Below are 27,031 nucleotides of genomic sequence, written 5' to 3' on the forward strand. Positions count from 1 at the left end.
ACACATGTACTGCTCTTTATTATATGGCTTCCAAATGGAAAATCATTCAGCAAGAATTGTGGTGCCTGTAAATGCGACGTGAAGAGCTGTCATAGGGAAATCATGAACCCTAGAGGAGAGAACACAAACTTTTATTACTGTTCAATTATAGGATAGAACTTATACTGTGTTAAACATATTATCTATTTATCTACAGTATCTATCTATCTATCTATCTATCTATCTATCTATTATCTATCTATCTATCTATCTATCTATCTATCTATCTATCTATCTATCTATCTATCTCCTATCTACACATCTATCTCCTATCTATCTATCTCCTATCTATCTATCTATCTATCTATCTATCTCCTATCTATCTATCTCCTATCTATCTATCTATCTATCTATCTATCTATATATCTATCTCCTATCTATCTATCTATCTATCTATCTATCTATCTATCTATCTTTTATCTATCTATCTATCTATCTATCTATCTATCTCCTATCTATCTATCTATCTTTTATCTATCTATCTATCTATCTATCTATCTATCTATCTATCTCCTATCTATCTATCTATCTATCTATCTATCTATCTATCTATCTCCTATCTATCTATCTATCTATCTATCTATCTTTTATCTATCTATCTATCTATCTATCTCCTATCTATCTATCTATCTATCTATCTATCTATCTATCTATCTCCTATCTATCTATCTATCTATCTATCTATCTATCTATCTATCTCCTATCTATCTATCTATCTATCTATCTATCTATCTATCTATCTCCTATCTATCTATCTATCTATCTATCTATCTCCTATCTATCTATCTATCTATCTATCTATCTATCTATCTATCTCCTATCTATCTATCTATCTATCTATCTATCTATCTATCTATCTCCTATCTATCTATCTATCTATCCATCTATCTCCTATCTATCTATCTATCTATCTATCTCCTATCTATCTATCTATCTATCTATCTATCTATCTATCTATCTATCTATCTCCTATCTATCTATCTATCTATCTATCTCCTATCTATCTATCTCCTATCTATCTCCTATCTATCTATCTATCTATCTATCTATCTATCTATCTATCGCCTATCTATCTATCTATCTATCTATCTATCTATCTATCTATCTCCTATCTATCTATCTCCTATCTATCTATCTATCTATCTATCTATCTATCTATCTATCTATCTATCTATCTATCGAACTTACATTTTTAAGTTTATGAAATAAATGACCATAGTAGTTGTGGTTTTGTGGTGTTTGCTGCAGTTCTCTATACAAGCCAGCTTACTTACATCGCTGAGGATGTACAGGAGCAGGGGGTCCGGTCAGTGACAGGGGTCCTGCTCCTCTATGCACTCCCTGTGGTGCAGAATACTGAGTGCTCCGCCAGTCATCTTGGATACACCTGTATATTATCTTATAACATATTACACACCAACCTTGCAGACTCGCTCACATTCCAGAAGGGTCTCAAAGTTATTAGCATTTCCTCTGCAGCCGCTATATACGAACTGTCTGCACTTCCTATTATTTGCATCATAGAAGTATCTGGGTATATAATCCAAACATCGTCCTGATTTGAAAGGTAATAGACAAATATCACCTGAAACAGAAGGGAGATTGTTATAGAGATAGCATGGGGGGAAACTAGAGGCATCTGGGTAATAAGGCGACATCCTCTTAGTGCAATCATAAAACTAGAAAAAAAATTCTGGTGCTACACCACCTGTAAAATAACACATTGTAGCCAACTACAGACAGCACCATTATAATTACTGATCAAAACAGCATAATAAAACAATGTAACGAGCTCATAGAATCTATGAAATCTCCAATACATCTTTTATTGGAGATCTACTTGCTCCGGGAGGCCAGACTAAGGGCCCTATTCTACCGGACGATTATCGTTCAGATTATCGTTAAATGGTTCGAATCTAAACGATAATCGTTCGGTTGAAATGCAGTTAACCATTAAAGACCGAACGAGAAATCGTTGATCGCTTTATAAGACCTGGACCTATTTTTATCGTTGCTCGTTCGCAAATCGTTTGCATTGAATAAGACGTCGGTCGTTTGTTCGCAGTAGATATGAACGCAATAGCAAAGAAATAGCGAATAAAAAACAATCACAAATACGATCATAAGTAACGATTATTGTTCCATTGAAATGGGTGAACATTTTCAGGTCTTTCGCAATAGCGGTTGTTTGAGAGCGTTAATCGTTAACGATTATGCGAACGATAATCGTCCGGTGGAATAGGGCCCTAAGGAGATCTTGAAGACCATGACCGGATCTGACTGAGGAGCACTTCAGGCTCCTTATATTATTCCCATGCTGCACCACATGAAGACAAATAGACCATCTCCTCCTGGTAGCCCGAGGAAGATGCACTGATATGTCAGAAGAGGATGGCACTGCCATGGGCAAGTATGTTACAGTACCCCCCCTTTATGAGGACCCACCAGACCCTTACTGAATGGACCTAGTTTGGAGGGGTTGAGCCTATGAAACCTTCTTATCATGGCAATAGCATGAAGAGACTTTGGTGGACCCCATCATTCCTCAGGTCCATAACCCTTCCATGAACCAGATATTGTAGTACTTCTCGAAACTTTCTAGAATGTAAGCTCTAGGAAACCTCATACTCCAATTCCCCTAGAACTTCTATTGGAGCAGAAGGGATCCGGGCAGACACAGGAGGAGGAACATATTTTTTCAGCAAATTCTGAGACATGAGACTCTGTAAGGAGACAGGATTAATTATATCAAAATTTTTATAAGGCCCAATAAACCTCCGAGCTGTCTTCCCAGAGGGTACCTTAAGAAGTCAATTCCTGGTTGACGCCCAGACCTTGTCTCCTATAACATAACTGGGACTAGATGACCTTTTCTTATGAGCGATTAGTTTCTGTTTGTTTGAGGATCTCTGCAGGTTCCTCTGGACCTGAGCCCAGGCCGTGCACAGCTCTTTAGTTTTTTTTATTTTAACTTCTGGATTTTAAGATGAAGAAGAAAAAGAGGAGTCACAAGGATGGAACCTGTAGTTATGGGTAAAGTACCGATTGATTAGCAAAAGTGATTATTTAAGGCAAATTCAGCAAGAGGCAGAAATTACCCTGATTTTTCTTGGTTATCTGCTACAACACACCTTAAATACTGAGCCAGGTTCTGGTTTTGTCTTTTGGCTTGTCCATTGCTCTCAGGTTGGAAGGCTGAGGAAAAAGAGAGTTGGATACCCAATTTAGAACAAAAAGCTTTCCAAACTGAGAGACAAACTGGACCCCACGATCAGATACAATATTCTCAGGCATACCATCAGACAAATTCTTGGCATTAGGTAATTGTGACAGAGGAATGAAATGTGTCATCTTACTGAACCTATCCACTACTCCTCAAACCACTGACTTGCCTTCGGACAGGGGCAAATCAGTGTTAAAATCCATGGATCGATGTGTTCATGGTCTTTCGGGTATAGGTAGTGGACAAAGTCTTCCAGCAGGAAGAGTATGAAGCATCTTGGATTTCACGAGAAGTAACAAATGATGTTATATCTCGTGTCCAGGCCACCAGTAGTAATGAGACACAAGCTTATCGGTACCACCCATCCCTGGATGACCACTGGGGACATTGTCATGGCATTCGCTAAAAAATTGCAGTCTTGAGATTAGAGGAACAATTTCCCCTAAGGAAAAGATAAAGGAGTCATATCCCAACGAGAATTAGAGGCAAAGTCAAGGGAAAGAGCAGAAATAACAACCCTAGGGATAAAATAGGCTCAGGGTCAGGATCAGACGGCAGGTTGGCCAGGAAGCTTCATTATAAGACATCCACCTTCACATTCTTGGAACCTGGCCTGTACGTAACAACAGAATAAAAACGAGTGAAAAATTGTGCCCACCAGGCCTTGAGCAGATTCAATTGTTTTACTGATTCGAGGTACATTACTTTACAGTCAAAACTGTAACTTAGTGACGAGCACCTTCTAAGAAGTGGCACCATTCCTTGAATGCCCTCTTAATTTCCCGTAACTATCTTTTAACCACGTCATAATTTTGTTCAGCAACAGAGAATTTTCTAGAAAAGAAAGCATGAGGACGCAAATTAGTAAGAGTAGTGGGGCCTTGGGACAAGACAGCCCCAACTGCAGATTCAGATGCCTCAACCTCCATAAAAAAGGTTTGGATTTATCCAGTTGGACCAAGACTGGAACCTGTATAAAACATAATTTCAGAGGCTCAAAGGCAGGAAACAGCCTTCAGGCTCCAATTCTTAACATCTGACCCTTTTCTGGCTAAATTGTTCAATGGCTTGGCAATTACAGAGAAATTTTTGATAAACTTGCAATAATAATTGGTGAATCCTAAAAATCACGGTAGGGCTTTAACAATGTAGGTCTTACATTGCCTTGACCTTTTTGGGGTCCATGTAAAACTCATCCGGAGTCAGAACATAGGAATTGTATCTCCTGGACCCCAAACACACATTTCTCCAGTTTAGCCTACAAATGTTTCTCTCGAAGGACCTGAAGAACATCCGTAACATGTTGGATATGAGAGGATTTATCTTTAGAATAAATCTGTATGTCTTCCAAGTAGACAGCCATAAACTGACCAGCATAGACTCTGACCAGGTCATTCACAAAATTTTGGAAAACGATGGGAGCATTACTGAGGCCAAACGGCATAACTCAACACTGGGGTATTAAAGGCCGTTTTCCACTCGTCCCCTTCTCCTATTTGGATGAGGTTGTAGGCTCCTCTCAAATCTAATTTAGAGAAGATCTGATTAAATAAATTTAGGATCAAGAGAAGAGGACACTGGTTCTTTACTGTAATTTTATGTAAACCACGATAGTCTATTCATGGCCGAAGACCACCATCTTACTTTTTAACAAAGCAGAATCCAGCTCCTAGAGGTGTAACAGATCGAATATTCCCCTTATCAAGACTTTTATGAATACAATCTTTTAGGGATTGCCTCTCTGGCCCAGAAATATTATATATTCTTCCCTTGGGTACCTGGTCCCAGGAAGCAGTTCAATTACACAATAACAAGGACAGTGAGGGGAAAGAACATTTAGGACTTATTCCTACTTTTAGTGAAACACAGAACCTACGGATAGCCCTATAGTGGACTCTTTCCCCACCCAGGGTCATATATAAATATGATGCCGGGAGTGGGGAAAGTGTTTGAATCTTTGCTGCTCTGTAATAACACAACGGCATCATTGCAGGGACCCCACCTGTAATAATATTTTGGTGGTACAATGAGTGAACCAGTCTCCAAAGGAGTACCATCTACCCCTATCAGCTTTAAGAGGTTCCGTAAGGAGACCAAGGACAAGCCCAATTGTTGAGCTCCCTTGAAATGAAGAAAATTAGCTGCCACACCACTGTCGGCCAATGCAGACCCACAGACACAGTGAGAAATACCTGTTTGCCTAGATGGCCTTTTCTCGGGGACCATTTAGGTGTTGAAGTTCTTCCGTCAGCTGCTGTTTGGGACATTTCTTTAGGTAGTGATTAGCAGATCCGCAGTAATAGCGAAGCCTCTTCTTTTTGCAGATTAACATAACAGTTCCATCTCACATGGGTTCCATCTCCACCGGTTGCATAGCCGCAGAGCTGGAAAATGGAGTTATTGTGGATTCCTTTTCTCTCTTGCGTTTCCACAGGCATTGGGTCCAGTCTAACAGCTAAAGTCATGGCTGCTTCTAATATCTCAGGAGAACCAACACACCAACATATCTTTCAACTGGTCAGACAACCCTAGTTTAAACTGGTACCTAAGTGCTGGATTATTCCAGCCAGAAGCTACGCAGCACTCCCTAAATTCTGCACAATACTCCTCAACAGCTCTGAGGCCCTGGAACTAAAGCCCCTGCTGTCCCTGCCTACGACCACCCTAAAGAGTGGCCCTCAACTGGGCAACGGTTCCTTCCTGACGATAAAGTGAGGGATAGGGGAAAAGGATAAAATAATAAAGTCAGACTAGACAGGTCACACCAGGAGAATACGTCAGGAACACAGTCGCAAAGACAATATCCTTATTCTCACTCTCTGTTATCCATGAAGGAAGTGTGAAGCTAGGCAGTAAACTGGCAGCCCTCCCGTTGTCATGTATCCATAAGATGCCAGGAGAGCTGAAAGTGTTTACAGCGACTCTGTACCCACAATCTGCCCCCCAAACCACTTGTACCTTCGGATAGCTGCTTTTAATCCAAGATCTGTCCTGGGGTCCGTTCGGCAGGTGATGCAGTTATTATCCTAAAAAAAAAAACTTTTAAACTTGCAGCCCTGTGTCAAACTGCTGTGGCCTAGAGTGTGTGTGCCCTAGGCTTGCACCGCCTTTCCATCCCTCCTCTCCAACCTCTTCAAAATTAGGAACGCCCCAGGCAGGATTTCTCCTGTTCATCACCTGTCTGAACACGGCACATGTGTTGGATCGTTAAGGCACCTGTGCAGTGTTCAGACAGGTGATGAATAGGATAAATCCTGCCTGTGGTATTCCTAATGATGAAGAGGGAGGGTAGGAGGGACGGAGAGGTGTTGCAGGCCTAGGGCACAGACACTCTAGGCCACTCCAATTTGACACAGGGCTGCAAGTTTAAAAGTAGTTTTTTAGGACAATAACTGCATCACCTGCCGAACGGACCCCAGGACAGATCTTGGATTGAAAGCAGCTATCCGAAGGTACAAGTGGTTTGGGGAGGGGGGTTAAATTGTGGGTACAGAGTCACTTTAAACCTTTGCAGGATTTACCTGAGCAGCTGTATCAGTAAAGTCCTGTAAACACTTTCTAGGAACGTTATAATCTACCAATATATCATTTACAAAGCAGAATTATTATATATGGGGTCACATCGATTTTATACACAAGTAGTCATCAGTATATCTATACCATGGCGGCATCTGTACTAATAGTACATGTCCCGGGACACTGCTCAGCCAAAGGGACAGTTTGCTTAAGGCCGTTACAGGGATTAGAGAGAGAATAAGAGCTAAATTAAACACCACAAAACACAGTGGCTGGATACGATCCAATCGTCAATCCCAGTAAGTCTACAGTGGAGTTTATAACATAGTGACAGGTACACTTTATTAAATGGGCGCAGTCATTTCGAAAAACATTTCATGACGTCAAATGTTTTGTCTGGTCAGACTCTCGGTGCGGAGACCCCCACCAATTGCTAAAATGAACCATGGGAAATGCACCCTATGCGGGTTTCACTGAGCTCTGTCTGTGTAAACAAGAGAAACCTCTATAGAAAGTCTATAGGATGTAACCTGATGCACACAAAGAGCGGGGAGAAGCAGCTTGCTTATAGCTTATAGGAAGAAAAACTCAACAACATGGCAAAAAGTTTCTTGAAGTGACTCTAACCGATGGACGGCACGGGACGAGTCTGCTCACTCTGGTGCCATCAGCAGTGTATGGAGCAGACTCATACTCCATACACTGCAGACTCCATACACTGAGTTTCCTGGCTGCTAACGTCAGCCGGGGGCCACTGCTAATAGCCAGCATGGAGTGATTGTACGTGCCAGCTATTTAACCATTTAGTTACCACTGTCAAAACTGAAAGTGACACTTGAAGGCCTGAACATTGCCTCCATGGTGGTCCAGTGAACCAGATGGGCTCCCCGCAACAAGATCGCTGGCAGCTGATCCAGTGACAGTACAGCCCCAAGCCTCATTTAGGCCTCCCGAGGGCTGATTCAGCCTGTCTCCAGCAATCGAGTCCCAAGATAGTGGATCAGTGCAAGTACATAGGTATTGCATTGATTTTTATTTTTTTTAAATAGTAAAATAAAAGGGTACAAAAACTTGGTATTGTTGTAATCGTATTTATTGTAGAACCAAACATTGTCTATGTATTCAGCTCTGATGCCGTACACATGTTTGCTTCTGCAGTAAATGGAATTGATGGATGCCAGATAGGAGCCCTGAAGATAAGCGGCTTTGGAAACACGTAGGGTCCTAATACCTTATGGACCCAGCGTCTAGGCTAAGGGATGTATAGCTTTGCATATGATTGTTGTTTACCACCGATGGATAAAGTTTACTGGGACATTGATTGCAAAATGTTTTTAGCACAATAGGATCCGGAGCAAAAGTTGCAAAGTAACCATATAAAACAATTATATTTATGTGTACATATAGATGACCTGTTCACACTGTGCGGTTTTTGAGAGATACAAATAATTACACTCCAGGAATAGATAAATATTTTTTGTGCTACACATTCATTTAAGCTGTTTGAATAGAAGTTTTATGTTTTTTTTTGTTTTATTATTATTATTATTTGAATAAATGTGACAAAACCAATATTTCATGGCCGATACGATTTATTATGGGATAGCCTTAGAGTGTTAGAGTCCCTGTAACCATTGCACTTTATTATATCAATGGATTGTGTAAAACATGCGAATAAACCAGAGACCTCTTTCCGTATAATATAGAAGTTATTTTTACATCATAAGAAGACTCAGAAGTATGAGAGAATCCCCGGCTTTACCAGCAGCAGCCTGACATCTGTTATAGAGGAGGAGGAAGGTACAAACCTGGAGCAGCTTGTGAGAGCAGCAAGAAGCAGGCGGCGAGGACAGGCAGGACAGCAGAAGTCTTCATGGCTGGTGGGGAGGATGAGGACGGCTCAGGCTGACGGTTGGAGGTCGAAAGTTCTTCTCTAATGTGACAGTAACGGGAATATATATATATCGCAGGGAAGTGACAGGAACTCCCACTAAATGACGGTGCTGCTGATCACACAACAGATCCTGTTAAACTTGTCTGGTGAGAGTTCTGCTCCGGGGCATCATTTACACTGAAGTTCATTGTCATGGACTTCGAGGAACATCTCCGTTGATATCTATAGCAGGTAACTACCATAAATGTTTGGTGTAATGTTCTATAATATTTGATATAATTTTTTTATTATTGAAACTTTACAATACCAGGTAAGGCTAATGGAGTATTTATAGTTACATCCCACCGATATGAAGACGGAGAGACAAGTCTATGTGTTATATCCCATGCCGGTGTTATATCCCATGAGTTGGTGTTGATTCCGAGCAGCACTCGCTCCTTTATTACAGATGCTGCACTATTTATTTATTTATTTATTTATTTTATGTATTTTTTTTTACCTTTTTGATAAATATTTGTGACTTTATGACTTTGTTCACATTGGTGGGTGAGGAGGATGAGCATTGTGTAGCGTTAGTTTTTTTATGAGCTTCGATGTAAATAAAACTTTATTTTAAGGAATGAGGTCGAGCAACTTTATTTTTCTTCTTGATACTCGAAAGTTAACGCTTTTAAATTCTCATTGGATGCCAATGTCTAGAACCCCAGGACCCTACAGGATATAAGCTGCTGCCAGACCCAGATCAGAGACCCCACCATACACATTTACACATTAGATAGGACAACACTCTGGATGAAACATCTTAGCAGCATTAAGGGTCACCTCTGGTGGACGGGTGAATGATGACGACATACAAGACACATGTACTGCTCTTTATTATAGATAGATAGATAGGAGATAGATAGATATTATAAATAGATAGATAGATAGGAGATAGATAGGAGATAGATAGATAGATAGATAGATAGGAGATAGATAGATAGATAGATAGATAGGAGATAGGAGATAGATAGATAGATAGATAGATAGATAGATAGATAGATAGGAGATAGATAGATAGGAGATAGATAGATAGATAGATAGATAGATAGATAGATAGATGATAGATAGATAGATAGATAGATAGATAGATAGATAGGAGAGAGATAGATGATTTTACCATGGAAAATCATATAGCAGGAGCTGTGATGCCTCTAACTGTGACATGAAGAGCTGTCATAGGGAAATCATCAGTCCTGGGGGAGAGAACACAAACTTTTATTAGGATTAAAATATGTAACAGAACTTACACTGTATTAAACATTGTCTCTCATATTTTCTATCTATCGCCTATCTATCTATCTATCTATCTATCTAGATAGAAAAGTGATGACCAGCGGCACACCAGTTGTGTGAAAACAAAACGTGATGATTTATTCGTGAATCAATACATCTCAGCAAACACAGTCTAGCACGACGTTTCGGCGGGAATCCGCCATTTTCAAGTACTTGTAAATGGCGGATTCCCGCCGAAACGTCGTGCTAGACTGTGTTTGCTGAGATGTATTGATTCACGAATAAATCATCACGTTTTGTTTTCACACAACTGGTGTGCCGCTGGTCATCACTTTTCTATCTGGATCAAAGGTTCGTGGTCAGAACCAAGCCAACGAGCACCCGCATCGCTGAGACCTGTAGTGCCACTCATTTCCACAGTATATCTATCTATCTATCTAAATCAATCCAAGAATCTTGCGGCACATCCGTATAGTGATAAAAGTTGTGGTATTTATTGGTACATCAAAAAGCAAGTGCAACGTTTCAGTCTCATCTCGAGACCTTTCTCAAGCAAATACAAACAGTGACTCCTATCCTTTATAGTGTGTAACAAATCATGATTAACAGGTGATTAGAAGTGATAAGGAGTGATACAAATCTGGTGCAGAAAATAGTGATAAATAAGGTTCTATATACTGAACAAATTATGAGATGTGATTACATATGATACACTCAGTGTGTTATACATTCAGATGTGTAAAAGTATGGTGTTTAAAATCAGACGGCGGAGTTGGCTTCCACTTGTCACTGCTCTATCAGTAAAAGCAAAAAAACCAGGCATAAATAGCAAATACACAGTAGGTGCCCAGTCTTGAATATCTGTATCATAGACTGTCTTAGAAAAGTCACTGTGAGATAATCCTCAGGGAAAGTCCGTTGTCAGAACGTCAGAATGTAAGAAAAACGCATTGGTCCGTAGACGTCTGAATAGTGTTCAGTCAGGTCAGAGGGGTAAATCTCGGAACTCCTTCCTTTGAGTAGCAGGTTATCCGGCTTGAGAGCCATGCGCCCCTGAGCTTCAAAGGCACATAGCACTCATTACAATGCCTATCTCAATCACCCCTCCACCCACATAATATAGAACTGCAAAACGGCTGAATCCCTTGCTCAATGTGAACATGTTCCTACTGACTTCAGCAGTGATTTGCGGTAAGCCTCCTCCGCCGTGTTCCATAATATCTGTAATAAAAGAAAAAGAGAAGACTGGGCACCTACTGTGTATATGCTATTTATGCCTGTTTTTTTTGCTTTTACTGATAGAGCAGTGACAAGTGGAAGCCAACTCCGCCGTCTGATTTTAAACACCATACTTTTACACATCTGAATGTATAACACACTGAGTGTATCATATGTAATCACATCTCATAATAATTTGTTCAGTATATAGAACCTTATTTATCACTATTTTCTGCACCAGATTTGTATCACTCCTTATCACTTCTAATCACCTGTTAATCATGATTTGTTACACACTATAAAGGATAGGAGTCACTGTTTGTATTTGCTTGAGAAAGGTCTCGAGATGAGACTGAAACGTTGCACTTGCTTTTTGATGTACCAATAAATACCACAACTTTTTTCACTATACGGATGTGCCGCAAAATTCTTGGATTTATTTAGTTGGAGATTTAATCCAATCTCCGTTGCTTGGCACTCCAGCACTGGAACTGGGAGTGCACTCTATTGTGGACATTATCTATCTATCTATCTATCTATCTATCTATCTATCTATCTATCTATCTCCTATCTATCTCCTATCTATCTATCTATCTATCTATCTATCTATCTATCTATCTATCTCCTATCTATCTATCTATCTATCTATCTATCTATCTATCTATCTATCTATCTCCTATCTATCTATCTCCTATCTATCTATCTCCTATCTATCTCCTATCTATCTCCTATCATCTATCTATCTATCTATCTCCTATCTATCTATCTATCTATCTATCTATCTATCTATCTATCTCCTATCTATCTATCTATCTATCTATCTATCTATCTATCTATCTATCTATCTCCTATCTATCTATCATCTATCTATCTATCTATCTATCTATCTCCTATCTATCATCTATCTATCTATCTATCTATCTATCTATCTATCTCCTATCTATCTATCTATCTATCTATCTACTATCTATCTATCTATCTATCTATCTATCTATCTATCTCCTATCTATCTATCTATCTATCTATCTATCTATCTATCTATTATCTTCTTCATCATCTATCTATCTCCTATCTATCTATCTATCTATCTATCTATTATCTTCTTCATCATCTATCTATCTATCTATCTATCTATCTATCTATCTATCTATCTATTATCTTCTTCATAATCTATCTATCTATTATCTATCTATCTATCTATCTATCTCCTATCTATCTATCTATCTATCTATCTCCTATCTATCTATCTATCTATCTATCTATCTATCTATCTCCTATCTATCTATCTATCTATCTATCTATCTCCTATCTATTTATCTATCTATCTATCTATCTATCTATCTATCTATCTATCTATCTATCTATCTCCTATCTATCTATCTATCTATCTATCTATCTATCTATCTATTATCTATCTATCTATCTATCTATCTTTTTTCTATCATCTATTTATCTATCTATCTTTCTATCTATCTAGCCTAATCTTCCTGGTTTTAGTAGAATGTATATTCAATATATTATATAAAATAAATAGTAATATCAGTTGCTGTCTCATACACTGCACAGATGTCACCACCAGTAGAATGATGACATTGATGTGACACCCGGGACCACCGTGCACTGGTACGCTGCAGCCCCTGGATCCGCCGCTGCCTCTTGGTGTTGGGGGGGGGGGGGGGGGGGTGTGTACAGTATGTGAGCGGAGATGGGGTAAAGATATAGAGCACTGCCAGTCAGCTTGGATACATCTGTATATTATCTAATAACATATTACACACTAACCTCTAGGCAGGCTTGTTCACATTCCTCAAGGGTCTTAAAATTATTATCATTTCCTTGGCAGCCGCCATATATGAATCGATTGCACTTCTTTCTTTCTGCATCATAGAAGTATCTTGGCATAAAGGCCTCACATGGTCCTTTGTCTTCAGGAAACTGACATCTATCAGCTGAAACAAACAGGAGATTGTTATATAGATAATAGTTTAATAAGAGGTTATAATACACAGATGACATCTCTTGTACACTGCAGTGTTGGAGGGAAGAGAGCGCCTTCTAATGGCTGGAGGTATAATGCTGCCTCCGGCCACAAGAGTGGTTGACAGGGCGGGGAGCCAATGGCTCCTGGCCCTGTTAAACACAGCTCTGCATTTAACGGCACATGCTACTGATTAGGAACACATATTTACCTCTGTACTGTATGTATAGAAAAAAAAAGCGCTGCGGAATCTGTTGGCGCTATACAAATAAATTTTTTATTATTATTATTATTATTATTATTAAAGGGCCAGGGTGCACAGGTGGGGATACTGGCCCAAACTGACTAGCAGCGAATCAGGAATTTTGGACAGTTTTCGGATGTGCATCTGTAGCTGTCTGAAATCTTATCTGCTCCCATAGGCTTCTATGGCACATCCATGATGGAATTCCGAATAAAAAATAGTACCTGTTCTATATTTTACAGGCCTGTTTAAAAAAAAATAATTAGGTGTTTTTACCGAATACAAGCCTATGGGTAAGCAAATTTAATAAACTTTTCTGACGTAACTGTAAGAACGTGGAGTTATGTCATAGATACTGCAATAATAACTTTGATCAGCAGGTGGCAGCAAAGAAGTAAACTGCCCACAAGTATATGTAGTATTGCATGTAAATGTAAATAATGGTCTAAGTTGCAAAGTCAGAATATATGTAATTTCTGGAATGTTTTGGACTTCTACAAGCCTATCAGCATGGTTAATACGGAAAATAACTTACTGCATCATCACCTAACAGGAAACAGGAAGGGGCTGTGGTTGTCAAGGAGATGCTTCCTGTCAGTTGCTGCCTGTGCTGTGGAAGAGTGGGGGAAAGTCCTGGAGCTGATGTAAGGCTGAGATTGGGGACAAAATCCCCTGTGATTCCAGTATGTGTGAACCCACCCCTACTGTTGGATTACAAATGGTATTGCCCACTACTTAGGGTCCACCCGAACGTTCGGTATTTGATTAGCTGGGGCTGTTGAACTTGGATAAAGCTCTAAGGTTGTCTGGAAAACATGGATACAGCCAATGACTATATCCAGGTTTTCCACATAGCCTTAGAGCTTTATCCAAGTTCAGCAGCCACCGCTAATCAAATGCTGAAAGTTCGGGTTCGGATCGACTCCAGCATGCTCCAGGTTCGCTCATCTCTAATCCTGTTCCATCTTTATCACGTTACCATAGTTGCCAACATTTGACATTTTTTTCCAGGGACTTTAGCGTTAAAAGGGGTGGGGTTTATTGTGGGTGTGGTCTCAGTGGGTGTGGCCTATTATGGGTGCGGGTTCATAATTCTCCAGTTAGAATTTACAGTCAGAACAACACAAAAGGAGCATTACACACCCCAGTTTGAGGTCCCCAGTATATTACACACCCCAGTATTAGGTCCCCAGTATATTAAACACCCCAGTTTGAGGTCCCCAGTATATTACACACCCCAGTATGAGGTCCCCAGTATATTACACTCCCCAGTTTGAGGTCCCCAGTATATTACACACCCCAGTATGAGGTCCCCAGTATATTACACACCCTAGTATATTACACACTCCAATTTCAGGTCCCCTATTACTACCCCTTCATTATCCTCCTCCCCCTCCATCAACATATTACTATCCCTTCATCATCGTCCTTCCCCCTCCATCATCATACTACTACCCCCTTCATCCTCTTACCCTTCCATCATCATAGTACTACCCCTCTCATTCTCCTGCCCCTCCATCATCATACTACTTCCCCCTTCATCCTCCTCCTGTCCCTTCATCATCATACCAGTACCCCCTTCAGCATCCTCTTGTCCCTTTATCTGTATTTAAAAAAAAAAAAGCTATACTTACCTCACCAGTGTGGTTCCTCTAGTCCCCCAGGGACTCCTCTCCCTGCTCTGCATGAGTGGCATTACTCTCGCTGGAAGGGGGCGGGGCTTCCTGCGGCGGGGGGGGGGCTTCCTGCAGCGGGGGGCGAAGCATGGTTTTCCTCAGAATCGGGACGGTCCCGTCAAAACCGGGACTGTTGGCAACTATGCAGAAAGGGGTACTCTAGCGAAAATCTTTTTATTTCACATGAACTGTTTTCGGAAAGTCATATAGATTTGTAATTTACTTCTATTTAAAAATCTCAGTTCTTCCCATACTCATCAGCTGCTGTATGTCCTGCAGGAAGTGGTGTATTCTTTCCAGTCTGACACAGTGCTCTCTGCTGCCACCTCTGTCCATGTCAGGAACTGTCCAGAGCAGTAGAAGTTTTCTATGGGGATTTGCTGCTGCTCTGGACAGTTCCTGACATGGACAGAGGTGGCAGCAGAGAGCACTGTGTCAGACTGAATACATCACTTCCTGCAGGACATACAGCAGCTGATAAGTACAGGAAGACTGGAGATTTTTAAATAGGAATAAATTACAAATCTATGTAACTTCCTGAAACCAGTTGATTTGAAGAATTTTTTTTTTCCCGCTGGAGTACCCCTTTAAACTGCCCTTTACTAACAGAATTATTATATATGGGGTTGCATTGATTTTATATATAAGTAATCATCAGTATAACTATAACATGGCGGCATCTGTACTAATAGCGGAGCACATGGCCCATGACACTGCTCAGCCTAGTTTGCTTAGGATCGCTCCAGGGATTGGAGAAAATATAGGAGCTACAGTAAACACCTAAAAACACAATGGCTGGATATGATCCAATTACTAGAGATGATAGAACAGCGCTAATGTTCAGGTTAGTACGAACTCGAACCATCAGTATTTGACTCCCGCAGCCCGAGTCCCACCTGGAAGACATGAATACAGCCTGGGCCATAGATTATATTCCTGTTTTCCAGGCGGGACTCGGGCTGTCTCCACCTTCCCCACAAAACTGGAAGACTGCGGGAGTCAAATACTGATGGTTTGAGTTCGTACAAACCTGAACATTAGCACTAGGGATTGTCCGAATAGAGTTCGGTTCAGGTTCGTACGAACCCGAACTCTCGGCAATGATTCCCGCTGTCTGCCCGCTCCGTGCAGCGAGCGGATACAGCGGGAGGACCGCCTGGAAAACTGGGATACAGCCATAGCCATAGGCTGTATCCCAGTTTTCCAGGCGGTCCTCCCGCTGTATCCACCCGCTGCACGGAGCGGGCAGACAGCGGGAATCTGATGCCGAGCGTTCGGCAGTTTTGGACCATCCCTAATTAGCACTGTTCTATCATCTCTACCAATCACCAGTTCCAGTAAGTCTACAATGGTTTTTCTAATATAATGACCCATACGCTTTATAACTAGATTCATATGAAGTGACTTCAAAGGGGTTATCCAGCACTACAAAAACAAGGCCACTTTCTTCCAGAGACAGCACCGCTCTTGTCTCTAGTTTGGTTGAGGTTTTCTAATTCTGTTCCATTGAAGTGAATGGAGCCTAACTGCAAAACGCATTAAACCTGGAGACAAGAGTGGTGCTGTCTCTGGAAGAAAGTGGCCATGTTTTTGTAGTGATAGATAGGGAAACTCACACTAGGTTATCCCATACTAGATGGTGTCACCAGTACTATTACCTGTATCAGTTCCCATTTAAGCTCTCTATTCTATATACCTCCGTAAGACCTACTTCCATATATGTATATATATATATATATATATATATATATATATATACTGTATATATATATATATATATATATATATATATATATATATATATATACAGGAGCGTGCTGTCAGCCAGCCATTCAACACACACATACAATATTCAGATAGACAGAAAAGGGAGAGGCAGGGAGATAAAAGGGAGAGGCAGGGATGGGCAAGGGAGAGGCAGGGAGCGACAAGGTTATAAAAGGTTTATTGGGTATAAGGGAGAGATAGAGGACAGTAGTAGTAGAATCTGTGTAGCTGGGATATTGCTGCAGTCACTTTGTGTCTCAGTACATGATGTCCACCACTGTCCACAGATCTCCTGGGTGATTTTAACCCTTTGAATGTCTGCTCAGGTTACACCTTCATTCCTTCAGTAAAACCCTGTCTTCCAGCTTAATACTTGTGAAACGTCAGTAATCCACCACTGCCAGTTTAATTCAGCCCTGTCAATCACTGGTCAGTCAATCAGACGTGTCTGGCAGCATAATAACTGTCATTATACGCCAGTGGTCTACAAACGTCCTACAGCTTCCACCATCAACTGGTTGTTCTAGGCCAGGCATGTCCAAAGTCCGGCCCGCGGGCCATTTGCGGCCCGCGTTCCGAAGTTTTGCGGCCCCCCAGGTATCCGGCAGCAACACTGCTCTAGTGCACAGAAAAGGAAAGCCGAAATCTCGCGATGTCCGAGATTTCGGCTTTCCTTTCCCGTGCACTAGAGCAGTGTTTTCCAACCAGTGTGCCGCAGGCGCCGTCCCCCTCACCTACTGGCCCGGACGTGCTCCTCCAATCAGGGGAGACCAGGAGCGTGGTGCGCCATGCACCACGCTCCCGGTCTCCCCTGATTGGAGGAGCACGTCCGGGCCAGTAGGTGAGGGGGACGGCGCCCGCGGCGAGCATCTCAAGGAAGGTGAGCAGGGATGGGGGAGAAACAGGGGAGAAGCAGGGGGGAGAGAAACATGGGGATGGGGGAGAAGCAGGGGGGAGAGAAACATGAGGATGGGGGAGAAGCAGGGGGGAGAGAAACATGGGGATGGGGGAGAAGCAGGGGGGAGAGAAACATGGGGATGGGGGAGAAGCAGGGGGGAGAGAAACATGGGGATGGGGGAGAAGCAGGGAGGAGAGAAACATGGGGATGGGGGAGAAGCAGGGGGGAGAGAAACATGGGGATGGGGGAGAAGCAGGGAGGAGAGAAACATGGGGATGGGGAGAAGCAGGGAGGAGAGAAACATGGGGATGGGGGAGAAGCAGGAGGGAGAGAAACATGAGGATGGGGGAGAAGCAGGGGGGAGAGAAACATGGGGATGGGGGAGAAGCAGGGGGGAGAGAAACATGGGGATGGGGAGAAGCAGGGGGGAGAGAAACATGGGGATGGGGGAGAAGCAGGGGGGAGAGAAACATGGGGATGGGGGAGAAACAGGGGAGAGAAGCAGGGGGATGGGGGAGAAGCAGGGGGGAGAGAAACATGGGGATGGGGAGAAGCAGGGGGGAGAGAAACATGGGGATGGGGGAGAAGCAGGGGGAGAGAAACATGGGGATGGGGGAGAAGCAGGGAGGAGAGAAACATGGGGATGGGGGAGAAGCAGGGGGGAGAGAAACATGGGGATGGGGGAGAAGCAGGGGGGAGAGAAACATGGGAATGGGGGAGAAGCAGGGGGAGAGAAACATGAGGATGGGGGAGAAGCAGGGGGGAGAGAAACATGGGGATGGGGGAGAAGCAGGGGGGAGAGAAACATGGGGATGGGGGAGAAGCAGGGAGGAGAGAAACATGGGGATGGGGGAGAAGCAGGGGGGAGAGAAACATGGGGATGGGGGAGAAGCAGGGAGGAGAGAAACATGGGGATGGGGGAGAAGCAGGGGGGAGAGAAACATGGGGATGGGGGAGAAGCAGGGAGGAGAGAAACATGGGGATGGGGGAGAAACAGGGAGGAGAGAAACATGGGGATGGGGGAGAAGCGGGGGGGAGAGAAACATGGGGATGGGGGAGAAGCAGGGAGGAGAGAAACATGGGGATGGGGGAGAAGCAGGGGGGAGAGAAACATGGGGATGGGGGAGAAGCAGGGGGGAGAGAAACATGGGGATGGGGGAGAAACAGGGAGGAGAGAAACATGGGGATGGGGGAGAAGCAGGGGGGAGAGAAACATGGGGATGGGGGAGAAGCAGGGAGGAGAGAAACATGGGGATGGGGGAGAAGCAGGGGGGAGAGAAACATGGGGATGGGGGAGAAGCAGGGGGGAGAGAAACATGGGGATGGGGGAGAAACAGGGGAGAGAAGCAGGGGGATGGGGGAGAAGCAGGGGGGAGAGAAACATGGGGATGGGGGAGAAGCAGGGAGGAGAGAAACATGGGGATGGGGGAGAAGCAGGGGGGAGAGAAACATGGGGATGGGGGAGAAGCAGGGGGGAGAGAAACATGGGGATGGGGGAGAAACAGGGGAGAGAAGCAGGGGGATGGGGGAGAAGCAGGGGGGAGAGAAACATGGGGATGGGGGAGAAGCAGGGGGGAGAGAAACATGGGGATGGGGAGAAGCAGGGGGGAGAGAAACATGGGGATGGGGGAGAAGCAGGGGGGAGAGAAACATGGGGATGGGGAGAAGCAGGGGGGAGAGAAACATGGGGATGGGGGAGAAGCAGGGGGGAGAGAAACATGGGGATATCCCTTTTGTGTTTTTCGAAACAGGCCCAGGTTTCACACTGAGTGAGTATAAATACATTTAGAATCTATATTATTATTATTATGTATAATATGTCCTGCTTTAGTGTCATTTTGTGCCATTTTGGTTGGTGGTGTGCCCCGGGATTTTTTAATTATAAAAAGTATGCCGTTTTCAATAAACTTTGTAAAAAAAAAAGTTTATTTGCATTCATTTTAATGGTCCAAAGAATGTCAAGTAAAATGGTCGGCCCCCGCACATGTTCACTTCAGCAAATTTGGCACTCTTCGAAAAAAGTTTGGACATGCCTGTTCTAGGCCCTACTGGGTCGATGAGAGTGCATCTGCTCCTACTACTTCCACCTTTATCTTTCTACCCTAGGCCTGTGGGGTCACTTACACTGTGGCTAATGCCGCCAAACCACTTATGGGCAAGTAAAGACTAAATAAATCTTACACCTGTTTGTCTTTTACCCTGTGAGGTCACTGAGACCGCTGTTACCACTTCTAACTCTGTTAAGGTTTGTTTTAGCGCGGTTCGCTTCAGATTCAGATGAACCTGAACCTGCCGAACCAAACTTTTCAGTCTCTTAGGTGGGTGACTATAGATAGACCTAACTACAGTAGTAAGGTGGACTACCTAGAGGGGTACTGTCCAATAAGCACGGCACTGTGATGGAGATGGGTCCTGACAACCTTGGCTTCACTTGCATTTACTAAAAGACTTGAGAGGGAAAAAACTCATACTCATGTGAGAAAAAAGCCGTCAAGCTGTACGAGTACACCCAGTGGTACATCTAGGAATACAGGCCCCAGGCGGAATACTGGGAGGAGCTGATCTTCAACATTAGAAGATGAATCCAGCAAAATGGAGAAGGGCACGTCAGCAAGAATGGACAGGTTGGTTCCCTTGTACAGCAGTCACATCACTGGAGGTTTAGCAGGCCATAGCCTGACTCTGTAACTCCAGCACAACAGAAGGCTCTGGATATGACTGGACACCACTGACAGGAATCACCAACAAGACTACTGACTGAACTGAGGTACACGGAATTCTCCACCCTGTTATCTTGCTCCCATTGGTGGAAGAGGCCTAAGGTACCGAGACATGGAATTGGATAGAAAATAAGGAAACAGTAGGTCTGGGCCCTGATAGGCCGGGCAATTTAGACAGTTACTTTTGACTTGGTTACCCAAGTATTTGGCTGACCTAGGGGTGACCTGACAGACTCTCAAGAAGGTGGCAGACAAGAAAATATGTGCAGTAAGTCACATACATACTCGCTCGCTAGAACACAGTGTAAAATACAGACATAATGCAGTTCGACATACTTCATCATATATTAACCCTTTAGACTTAAAGTTAGGAATTGCCACCCTACATGCATATGCATACAGTATATACCGCATCAGTAGACAATAGGGTTCTGGGACACTGCAATAATACAGAAATTATTTCTACATTATAAAAAGTTTCAAAAATTGCTAAACAATCCCCAGCTTTACCAGCAGCAGCCTGGCATCTGTTATGGAGGAAAAGTAAATTGCAAACCTGGAATAGCTTGTGAGATCAGCAAGAAGCAGGCGGCGAGGACAAGCAGGACAGCCGAAGTCTTCATGGCTGGTGCTGATGTTGAGGACGGGTCCGGCTGATGTCTGACTCGATGGTTGGAAATTCTTCTCTGAAGTGACAGTAATGGACAGATTTATACCACATTGAAGTTACAGGAACTCCCACTGTGTAGATGATGACACAACAGATCCTGCGGAACTTGTCTGGTAAGAGTTCTGTCATGGGACATAATACAGCGGAGAAGCAACCCCCATGGTGGCGAGGGATTAGGGAAGCGGCAGAAATATTTCCTTCTGTATGCGGTGGTGGCTTTTTCGTCTTTAGAGGCTGGAACTGTGATGGAGCCTGGAGGGGTGCAATTGGGTTGGGGGATCATTGGTTGGGGACAAGGGGAGGGGCGCGGAGTGGGGGCCAGGTCGCGCCCCGGTTACACCTAGGCTCGCTTAGGCGGGCTCTGGGTTTGGCCTGGCGGCCTAATACCGATCCTGTGCCCACCTAAGTATGTACAGAGACGCTCTGGAGGTGCTGGCTTCCCCAAGGATTCTGTTAAATCCACTAAAATCGATAAATACATGTAGTCCCCTTAGAAGCTGCAAAAACACGCACAATGCGGCTGCCTTCCCTGCCAGGCCCTACGTCAGCATGCGGGGGCTCCAGTTATGCAATATTACAGGAGGTATCTGAAGATGGGGAGATGCAGATCCTGGAGCCTAATGTGTTGGAAACGATATTATCGGAAGTCAAGAACTGTGGGAAGTCCTTATCGGAGTTTACGACTAATGTGGGTGCATTAACTGCAGATGTGTCCTTTATTAGGGACAATCTGAATAAAATCATGGAGAAGGTGGAAGAAATTGAGAAAGCCTTACCCACGCTTGAGAAAGGAAGTAATTCCGAAACGTCGCGTGATGACGTAAGACGCTACTACCTGGCCTCCTATCCGTCATAGAGGTCTCTGCCGTCCAAGCCGACATGAGGACTTTATCAGCAACCTAAGCAGGACGCCAAGACGAGGTCCCATGAGAGCGCGTATATAAGACTTATATAAGAGTATATAAGAGTTTAAGCAAAGAATTGTGGTGTCAGTATTTTTATTATGTAGTGTCCATTTTTGCGCCATGATCTCTAGTTTTTTTTAGTATCACATTTGTGTAGATGGGATGTATTGATCACTTTTTCTTCATTTTTTAAATATATAAAATGTAAAATAAAAATCAGCAATCCTGATGTTTTTTTACCGCTTTTTGTTCACACTGTTCACAATGCGGGAATAATATTGTTTTATTTTACCAGATCGGACAATAAATATTATTATTTATTTATTTTTTACACTTTTATAGTCCCCCTAGGGAACTATTACATAGGTATGTTAGATTGCATTTACTGATCACTGCTATGCCATAGCGTAGCAGGGATCAGTGGTATCTGTGATCTTCTGATAGAGCCTGTCTGTGGCCATAGCATAGCAGGGATCAGTGGTATCTGTGATCTTCTGATAGAGCCTGTCTGTGGCCATAGCATAGCAGGGATCAGTGTTATCTGTGATCTTCCGATAGAGCCTGTCTGTGGCCATAGCATAGCAGGGATCAGTGGTATCTGTGGTCTTCTGATAGAGCCTGTCTGTGACCATAGCATAGCAGGGATCAGTGGTATCTGTGGTCTTCTGATAGAGCCTGTCTGTGGCCATAGCATAGCAGGGATCAGTGGTATCTGTGATCTTCCGATAGACCCTGTCTGTGGCCATAGCATAGCATGGATCAGTGTTATCTGTGATCTTCCGATAGAGCCTGTCTGTGGCCATAGCATAGCAGGGATCAGTGTTATCTGTGATCTTCTGATAGAGCCTGTCTGTGGCCATAGCATAGCAGGGATCAGTGTTATCTGTGATACCACTGCGGCCTGCGGCCAAAGTATAGGGGGAGGGCCATCTATAAGGGGGATAATAAAAGGGGGCATCTATAAGGGGAATAATACAGGGGGGGGGCATCTATAAGGGGGATAGTATGGGGGGCATTTATAAGGGGGACAATACAGGGGGGCATTTATAAGGGGGATGCACATGGGGTCATTTATATGGAAGACTGAACAAGGAGCCATCTATAAGGAGGCTACACAGGGGTGGCATATATTATAAGAGGGATAACATAGTCCTAGTACGGACGATAATTGCTGGGTGTAATAGAGCCTTTAATGGGGAAATCAGAGTATATTATTACTGACAGGATCATCCCTGGGGGCACTATAGGGGGGCATCATTACTCCCTGGGGGCACTATGGGGGGGGGCATCATTACTCCCTTTAGGCACTAAGGGGGGGCATCATTACTCCCTGGGGGCACTATGGGGGCATCATTACTCCCTGGGGGCACTATGGGGGGCATTATTACTCCCTGGGGGCACTATGGGGGCATTATTACTCCCTGGGAGCACTATGGGGGGGGGGGGGGGGGGGGCATCATTACTATCCATTTATCTATCTATCTCCTATCTATCTATCTATCTATCTATCTATCTATCTATCTCCTATCTATCTATCTATCTCCTATCTATCTCTCTATCTATCTATCTATCTATCTATCATCTATCTATCTATCTCCTATCTATCTATCTATCTATCTATCTATCTATCTATCTCCTATCTATCTATCTATCTATCTATCTATCTATCTATCTATCTATCATCTATCTATCTATCTCCTATCTATCTATCTATCTATCTATCTATCTATCTATCTCCTATCTATCTATCTATCTATCTATCTATCTATCTATCTATCTCCTATCCATCTATCTCCTATCTATCTATCTATCTATCTCCTATCTATCTCCTATCTATCTATCTCCTATCTATCTATCTATCTATCTATCTATCTATCTATCTATCTCCTATCTATCTATCTATCTATCTATCTATCTATCTATCTCCGATCTATCTATCTATCTATCTATCTATCTATCTATCTATCTATCAAAAGAAGTTATAAACTTGGAGAGCACTGACATTTAGCTTGGCTACATCTGTAGATTATCTGTCTAGTAACATATTACATACTTACCCTTTTGCAGGCTTTCCGACAATCCCGAAGTTTTTTAAAATTATTAGCATTTCCTCCGCAGCCGCCATATGTGAATTGTTTGCACTTCTTTTCAGCTGCATCATAGTAGAATCTTCTCATAGAAGCCTCACATGGTCCTTGTTGAGGAGATAATTTACATCTATCAGCTGAAACAAAGAGAGAGGGCAGAGGTCACAGGCACACAGTGGAGCTAACCTGGCCGTGCACCCACACCAGCCTACCCGCTCCAGTGGCAGCAGTCATAAGCGGATTATAATGAGGGCAATTCGGGGAACTGCCAGGGGCTCTGAGCTTCAGGGGGGCCCAATGAGAGTGTGTCCTGCATCAGCAGTGATAGCAATCCCCTTCCTCCTTCCTGGACCTCTGCAGTTAAAAATATCACTAACCCAACCCAGTTTATGATGGGAGTTGTAATTTTCAGTCTGTGGCCATCCAGGTTGCAGAACTACATCCCTCAGCTTGCCATGTGAACAGTTCATAATGGGAGTTGTAGTTCTGCAACATCTCCCAGCATGGTGTGTATGGCAATTTGCAGGACTACATCTCCCAGCAATGTGTGTGTGGTAATATACAGGGTCCATGGTACCCTTACTACGGTGACGCTCAGGAGCAAGATAGTTTATTTATTCTCCCCTGCTGTTTTCCAGAATTTCTCTGTTATATTATTATGTTGATTATGAGATTTGGTGCACTGGTTGCTGCACAACAGCCCTAGATGCACCGATCCACCCACCTGCCCAAAACTTTCCATCATGAATCTTTATCTGCTGTTCTGCAGTGATAATCTGTGATAATCCCTATGTCAGTGCACCGAGGGGTATAATATTACTGCCAGTGCACTGAATCTCTAAATTAAAGGGGTACTCCGGAACAAATCTAATTAACCAATGAGAAAATTATAAAGATTTGTAGTTTACTTCTATTTAAAAAAAAATATTCAGTCTTCCAGTACTTATCAGCTGCTGTATGTCCTACAGCAGCCTGACATTTGTTATAGAGGAGGAGGAAGGTACAAACCTGCAGAAACTTGTGGGATCAGCAAGAAGCAGGCGGCGAGGACAAGCAGGACAGCAGAAGTCTTCATGGCCGGAGACGTTCAGGACGGGTCACAATGTCGTCTATGAGAAGATAAGTGTAAAGGTTTTTCTAGCAGTGAAGTGAATGGCGCTATATGACGGTGCAGGTGACCACACCACATCCTGGTACACCTCTCTGCTCAGAGTTCTGCTCCAGTGACCCTTTTGTACTGAGATTCATTCTCTTAGAGGAATTTACAAAATTGATATTTACATCATGTACAGGTCATTTGCCAAAAATTATTGGTGGAACCAAAACGGCTGCGGTCAGCCTTAAAGGAATACTCCGGCTAAAAAAAAAGTTTTAAAATTGTATGTCGTGCAGGAAGTGGTGTATTCTTTCCAGTCTGACACAGTGCTCTCTGCCGCCACCACTGTCCATGTCAGGAGCTGTCCAGAGCAGCAGCAAATCCAGTCCGGTCCAGTGAAAAATGCTTTTTATGGTTGGTGATTTGTGCAACCTGGGCGGGGCTTCACCTTCACATCGCCACTTAGCCCTGCCCACATCAGTTCCATCAGCTCCGCCCTCCGTGACTTAACGTCTTGGCCAACCCATTCCAGTGGCTGCCGAGGCGGCGAGGCCTAGACACCAATGATGTCACGGAGGGGCGAGGCAAACGGTACTGATGTGGGTGGGGCTAAGTGGCCCTGTGGACGTGAAGCCCTGCCCAAATGGCACAAATCACCAACCATAAAAAGCATTTTTCACTGGACCAAGCACCAAGAAACCTCTAAAAAAGTAAGGTATGAAAACTGCAGAATTTAAGCTTAATGAGCGAGTAGTGAAATATTTAAAAAGCTTGAAATTTGATTCAAACAGACCACGATGTTTAACTATTCGATTGAATATTGAACCCGGTTAAAGTCTATGGGAGGAAAATGCTCGTTTCTTGGTGACCTCCAAGTCTTCGAATTTAGGTTTCCAAGTCCACAATGACACCTCAGATAATGATGCAATCACCTCTCGAATGCAACTGGGACAGCAGGGGAAGCATGCCTGGCTGCATCTAACACGCCAAAGTCATAGTATTACGCCACTGTCACAGCTTCTCAACAATACACTCCAAACACAGTATATGGCGGTAGGTGCCAGGTGTTTTAATGCTTTCATTGAGGCACAGAGCGCAAAAAAATAAAGAACAGTGACACTTTATTATTTTTTGTTCCACTATGCCTACACAGGCGTATATACTATATCTCAACATTTACGTGTGCCAACAGGCAACAGGTGCCAGATGTTTAACTGCTTTCGATGAGGTGCAGAGGGCATTTAACTACTGCAACAACTACTAACTAGGACAAAATAGTCAGACACAAGTCTATGCAAAATAATTATAAGTTGCGTATTTGCCTGTCTGTGTCACTATCTAAAAGCTGCTAGACAGTTTATGCAGTCTAAATAGAGGAAGCAGCTGTATGTTGTCTTTGCTGTGTATTAGCCCTGATTAGGGCTTTTATGGTCTCTCTTGCCTACAATCTTCTATAATCCTCACTGTCCCTACTCCAAAATCTATCCACTTAACTACCTAGAACACGTACAGTGAAGGGAGAAGTGGATACACTGCAGCCTATTCTTCACAGTGAGCAGCAGCTGCTTGTCTGTCTGTAAGAATAAGCTGATGTGCTGGTAGCCGGTTGATTCGCTGATTATCCGCAGATATATGCTGTGCTGTGCATAGTTGTAAAAAGGGCTTTTGGGGTCCTGCCTGCCTGAAATCAGCTAAATCCTCACTGTCCCTACTCTAGGATCTGTCCCTCACTACCTTCAATACTCACTACCTTACTCTGGAGGTCACATGAGTAAGCCAGCCAATGAGTTTTTTGAATAGTGTAGCATTCAATTGAATAGCTACT

At 43.1% G+C, this 27,031-nt stretch overlaps 2 protein-coding genes across 2 annotated transcripts; both read right to left on the reverse strand.

Moving 5' to 3' along the window:
* On the reverse strand, positions 1-25,185 carry LOC138784226 (actinia tenebrosa protease inhibitors-like). The gene is made up of 7 exons (XM_069959732.1): positions 25,119-25,185; positions 24,081-24,247; positions 21,899-22,017; positions 21,697-21,848; positions 8,587-8,784; positions 1,461-1,624; positions 1-109 (listed from the first exon to the last, which is right to left on the reverse strand). Exons 1-7 carry the CDS (start codon positions 25,183-25,185, stop codon positions 101-103), a joined length of 876 nt encoding a protein of 291 aa, XP_069815833.1. The 3' UTR covers positions 1-100.
* Positions 9,530-21,162, reverse strand: LOC138784934 (trypsin inhibitor-like). The gene is made up of 3 exons (XM_069960638.1): positions 21,005-21,162; positions 12,948-13,114; positions 9,530-9,907 (listed from the first exon to the last, which is right to left on the reverse strand). Exons 1-3 carry the CDS (start codon positions 21,069-21,071, stop codon positions 9,902-9,904), a joined length of 240 nt encoding a protein of 79 aa, XP_069816739.1. The 5' UTR covers positions 21,072-21,162; the 3' UTR covers positions 9,530-9,901.
* Positions 25,186-27,031: the final 1,846 nt, after the last annotated feature.

Source organism: Dendropsophus ebraccatus, chromosome 2, assembly GCF_027789765.1.
Source record: "Dendropsophus ebraccatus isolate aDenEbr1 chromosome 2, aDenEbr1.pat, whole genome shotgun sequence".
Taxonomy (NCBI): Eukaryota; Metazoa; Chordata; class Amphibia; order Anura; family Hylidae; genus Dendropsophus; species Dendropsophus ebraccatus.